Source organism: Ursus maritimus, unplaced genomic scaffold (assembly GCF_017311325.1).
Source record: "Ursus maritimus isolate PB19 unplaced genomic scaffold, ASM1731132v1 scaffold_4, whole genome shotgun sequence".
NCBI lineage: Eukaryota > Metazoa > Chordata > Mammalia > Carnivora > Ursidae > Ursus > Ursus maritimus.
In genome coordinates this window covers 62,312,990-62,318,298 of record NW_024426552.1, presented here as the reverse complement: position 1 = coordinate 62,318,298, position 5,309 = coordinate 62,312,990, and the positions used below count along the sequence as shown (strand labels likewise).

At 48.4% G+C, this 5,309-nt stretch overlaps 1 protein-coding gene and 1 non-coding gene across 2 annotated transcripts in view; both read right to left on the bottom strand.

The window, feature by feature from the left end:
- The window catches only part of ARHGAP31 (Rho GTPase activating protein 31), a 101,306-nt gene that overhangs the window by 693 nt on the left and 95,304 nt on the right, over positions 1-5,309 (bottom strand). The window contains exon 12 of the mRNA XM_040621295.1: positions 1-2,994. This exon is cut by the window's left edge and continues 693 nt beyond it. Within this exon, the coding sequence (XP_040477229.1) occupies positions 562-2,994 (2,433 nt within the window). The 3' untranslated portion in view covers positions 1-561. The remainder of the gene's footprint in view (positions 2,995-5,309) is intronic.
- On the bottom strand, positions 4,724-4,830 carry LOC121100576. Its single transcript, XR_005832325.1, has one exon. It is a non-coding gene; the product is annotated as a U6 spliceosomal RNA (small nuclear RNA).

Below are 5,309 nucleotides of genomic sequence, written 5' to 3'. Positions count from 1 at the left end.
GGGTAACCTCGCCCACTTGGATCTTTAAGTGTACGTTAGCGTGCACTTCCAAATCGGCTCCTGTTCTGGAGTGTACACGTTCACAAAACTTATCAGAAAACGGGTCTAAAAGAACACATGCTTTAAGGAGCATTAAAAAGCGTGAAGTAGAAAGGAGGCCTTTAAATCTCAACAGCAACATTTTCCAACACAGGCAAAGGATTTCTCTTTCTTTCAAAAGACGTTATTTTAACCAACTCTCAGCAATATAGATAATGACAACGTGGGAGAAATGCAACTCACAGACAACCCCAAATCTCATTTCAGCTTTTTCCCTTACCTGACCTTTTCCCACCTACTGTTATGGACTTATCTAAATTTCATCTCTTGGTCCTTCCCCGGACCTCTCTTCTGGCAAATGGACTAATTAATAAATGGTCAAAAAGCTGAAGAAAGAAAAGAGGCCAAAATAAGCCCAAACTTGGATAACCTATGCCTGGAATCATGGCAAGTTGGCCCTGTAATAACTTCCAGATGATGAATCATGACATTTTTTTTCAGACACCGGCAGGTGAACTGATGTCATTCTATTTGCCTCCCACTTCTTCCATCCAGAATCACTGATCTCCGCTGGGGCTGGTAAAAACAGCTGGTTGAGGTCTCTAGTCTTTGGCCATTCTTAGGGATGGTCATTTTATTTCTAAGTGTAACCCCTTCTGGTGTGACCCACGTGTTTTCTGCCAAATCCCCACAAAGAAGGCCTGGAGAAACTGTCTGGGTGGGACTTCTGATAGGGGACAGGAGAACCTTAGAATCTGTCACTGTGGATGAAGGGGGCGGGTGGTCCATAATGGGGAAAGGAGGACTGAATAAGATTAGGCTCTGAGGTCTTCCTGGCCTTGACCTGTGGAAAGGTTTAGAACCCCCTGAGGGTCGCTCTATTTTTGAAGAAAGCAGGTTGTCTCCAGACGGCTCTGTCTCTGATGTGCGCTTTCTGCATTGCACTGTTGCATCCTGGGTGGAGAGCAAGTTAGCCAAGACTGGTTCTGGAGAAAGGGTGGGTCCCTCACACATGTGGGATGTAGTGGTATCCATTGGCAAGGACTCAATGGCTCCAGTATCTTGCTTTGGTTTCTCTTCTTTTGGGCTTTCCAAGGAGAGAGAATCTGCCCTGGCAGATTTCTGCGAGGGCCCACCAGTTGAGCTGGGTTCCTCTTGGCTCCTCTCCAGAGGCTGAACTCCACTGTCCCCTGAGCTCTGAGAGGGCAGGGGCTGTGGGATCTGTGTGTACTGAATCTTGGGTGGGATGACTGGGACTGCCCTAGCTTGGCACATTTTGACCATGAAGGAGGTTCTCACAGCTGACACACTCACAGGAGCTGAGTTACGGCGGCCTGTCAGGGCATGAGCAACAATGTCCAGGTCCTGAGGGTCCTGGGAGCAAATGCTCCATGGGTCTACTTTACAGTGAGATGAAGTCACCCATGTGACTTTTGTGTCTCCTGGCTCAGAGAGCTGCATTCCAGGTGAACTGAATGAGGCCACATTGTCAAACCGAAAGAGGTCAGTGATGGGAATGGCAGAGTCCAGATTGAGGGAAGAAGGCCTGTTTTTCCCTTTTGGAGGCCCACACTCAGTGCTCTTCAGCTGTAACTTTGGGGGATGCTCTCCACGTGAGGTGCTGTCTTGCAAACTAGGGGAACTCTCCTTGCTATTGTCTGGCCCCGGAACACTACCTTGCTCAATCTGAGGGCTGCTGTGCCCTTGGTGTGTCCCCAGTTCCTTTCCCTCTGCTAGGATGACAGGACTGATTTCTGCTGGTTTGGGCTGCAAACCACCCGGTCCCTTCTGGCTGGGGACAGCCTCTGTCCCTTTTGGGCCAGAGAACTCTCTGAAGGACCTCAGGGTTTTCTCATCCCATCCAGTAATCTCTCTCCTGGGTGCCAGGGGCTGCAGAGGGTCGGAATTCCTCTCTGCTTCAAGGTTAGCACAGCTGCTGGAGGAGGGCGCCTCAAGAGTCCACTGGCTCTTAACCGTGGTGGTTTTGCTATCTAGAGAATGGCTCTGACGAAGGCTGGGCCTGTGGGGAAGCCTCTTCTCCAGTCGGTGGCCCTGGGGGCCCTGCACCTGGGCCTCCTGCATATCTTTCAGGGTGGGAGAGTGAAGGGGACTCGTTACCCACTGGGGTTCCTCCCAGGGCTCCACCATCTCCAGGCCATGCTGGGCAATGTCTGTCACAGTTTCGTCTTCATCACAGTCTGAGGGCTCCTGCACTGAATGGACTACATCCCCCTCTCCTTGCGGGGAGACCTCCACCTCTCTTGTTGGGCTTTGAAAACCAGAGCCTTTTCCCTCAGGAGCAGCGTTCTTTGAATTTTGCTTTTCACTTTGTCCTAGAGAGGCCTCCTCCTCCTGACACAGGCCGGGGGTCCCGGGGCTGCCCTTGGACTTCAGCTGGTCTATGTATGGATTTGTCCTCGAATTCCTAGATGAGTCCTCTCTCTCAGGACTGCCCTTTGATAGCTGGACTCGAGGCGCCTCCTCCAGAGGAGTTGGAGGTGGAGCAGCAGGCGGGAGAAGAGGAGATAGACTTCCTGGGCCTTCCTGGTCCACCTTTGCTTGAGACGGAGAAGCCGTCTCAAATGGAACAATTTCCAGAGGAGCCAAGCTGGTGGGGTCTGGACGCTGGCCTTTCTCTGACTCCAGTCTATGGAGCATGCTCGTTGTCTCCGGCTTTTCTCTATTGGCTGCTGGGGGAGTCCCCTGTGCGTTCTGATTGGTTAGATCCCTAGTCCACTCCTCCACAGGGGTGGGGCCTGGTGGTGGGCCACAGGACAAGCTCCCAGAAGGCTCCAGGGAAGCGAAAGGCCCTGGACTGGACTCGAGGATTGGTTGAGTGGGGCTGATCTTTAGAGCAGGTGGTGGCAATGAGGAGAGCTCCTCCTCAGATTCGATGATCTTCAGCTCCTGTTGAATCTCGGGCCAGATCAGGGCATTGGCCAGATCATCTTCATCCTGAAAAACATCAAGAAACAAATTATTTTAGAGCCGAGGACTCGCTGCCCTGACAACTGCACTATTTCCCAGTGACAGTGAAGGGCCAGGCGCCGGGCCAGGCTGCGTTATCCCGGCAAATAAAGGCCACCGCATTACTAATAGTTGTGGATGTTTATTCAGTGCTTACCGCGTGCCATAACACATTCTAACCGCATGTTCTTGTTTAATTGTCCCAAGAACTCTAAGAGACAAATACTACTATAACTACTCCCATTTTAGAGGTGAGGAGACCTATGTTCAAACAGATTAAACAATTTACGTAAGTCTGGGACTGAAATCCAGCTATGTCCACACCAGAACAGAAACACTTAATCCCTGCACGCTGTTGACTTATAAAACAAACCAACTCCTGGTCTCAGTTAACCTCAGGTTTACCAGATGGCACACAAGAACGAGATTCTCCCAGTGGAATGTAAATGTTAACTCTTGCCCTGACATCTGCTTTCCAAATATATACAGCTTTTCTTATTACCAAAGAAATACATATTTCACATGGAAAAAAAATTAACACATGTTAAAAGAAAGGAGAATACAAAACCAGCAAAATCTTATATTCCCACTACCCCCAGATAACCACTGTTGATCAAAGGGGTGTCTCCTCCTCCATGTTGTTTGCTGCCCCTTGTCTCTCCTCAAGTCTAGTTTCTCTTTGACTCCTCCCTTCCCCTACACAAAGCCCCAAACTACAGACAGGAAAGGGATGAAGAGAGGTCCGGTCAGGGCCAGGGAAACAAATTCCAGTGGCTCATTTCTTGTCTCAAGGCCTGTCTGTTCCAAGGACAAGCAGTTCCAGGAGGCATATCCATCCTGTGGGGGGTTCAGGCCTTTATGAGAAATCTGACCTGCTGCCAACCTGACATCACTTCCTACCTGGCTCTGATCACATGTTTTATATTACAATTAATTTGATGCTTATCTTTCCCAATGAACTATGAGTTCCTTGAGGTAAGAAATTGGCAAGGCCAAATGTATACTGTGAGTAGTTGCTCAATAAGAGGTTTTCTTTTGTGGTATTTCTATTTGATTGTTTCTTCAGAGAACTCTCCAGGAGTAGGATTCCTTGGTCGAAAGGCAGGGATGTTTTTGAGATCTGATTCTACTGTATCACACTTATTTGTGTCTATTTCCATTTCACCTCTCTCCTCAGCACCTACACTAATTGATATCTTATTAAGAAATATTAATTTAGTAAGGAGGGCACGTATTACATGGTGCACTGGGTGTTATACACAACTAATGAATCATCGAGCCTTGCATCGGAAACCGGGGATGTACTGTATGGTGACTAACATAATACAATAAAAAATCATTATAAAAAAAAAAAGAAACTGAAAAAAAAAAGAAATATTAATTTAGATAAATAAATGAGCACATAAACTCCCCTCCCCCACCACCTCAGTAAGTGGACCCTAGTGTGTCTTCCTGCTTAGATCAGAAATCTGTGAGGTATCTTGACTCTTCCTTTCCCCCACTCTTATCCAATCCTTCACCAAGTCCTGTTCATTCTAGCTTCTTTTGTGTGTGTGTGTGTGTGTGATAAATACTATTTCAGACACTGCTTTTTATTTTATTTTATTTTATTTTATTTTATTTTATTAGGCTCCATGCCCAATGTGGGGCTTGAACTCACAACAGTGAGATTGAGAGTCACATGCCCTACCGACTGAGCCAGCCAGGAATCCCCCTCAAAAATATGGAGCGCTTCATGAATTTGTGTGTCATCCTTGCACAGGGGCCATGCTAATCTTCTCTGTATCGTTCCAATTTTAGTGTGTGTGCCACCAAAGCAAGCACCATTCTAGTTTCTAAATGGTTCTTGAAGCCTTCCATTTCTTTCCTTGTTGCCCCCACCCTCGTCCAAGCCACCATGTTTTCTCGCCGGGCCTGTCACATACTAGCCTTCTAACTGGTATCCCTGCCTCCTCTCCTGCCTTTTTCAAGCCATTCTCCTCACAAAATAGTGACCTTTAAAGTATAAAATTCTAGAGGAGCCTGGGTGGCGCTATTTATACTTGATCGACCCCTCCCCCCCGCCACACTCCCACCCCCGAATTCAATCCCTCTAAGAATCTCTGTATCCTTCTCTTTCTACAATTGCACACACATCTTTCAGGAACCTTTTTTCAGCCCTCTTGAGGCCGCTACAGCACTCCCGCACTGCCCGAACTCCCAGCACATGGTTGTGAAGGTGGTCTGCTAACGTCCCTTTGGCAGAAACTCGTTCTTAAAACAAACACCCCCCCCCCCCCCCCCCCCCCCCCCCCCCCCCCCCC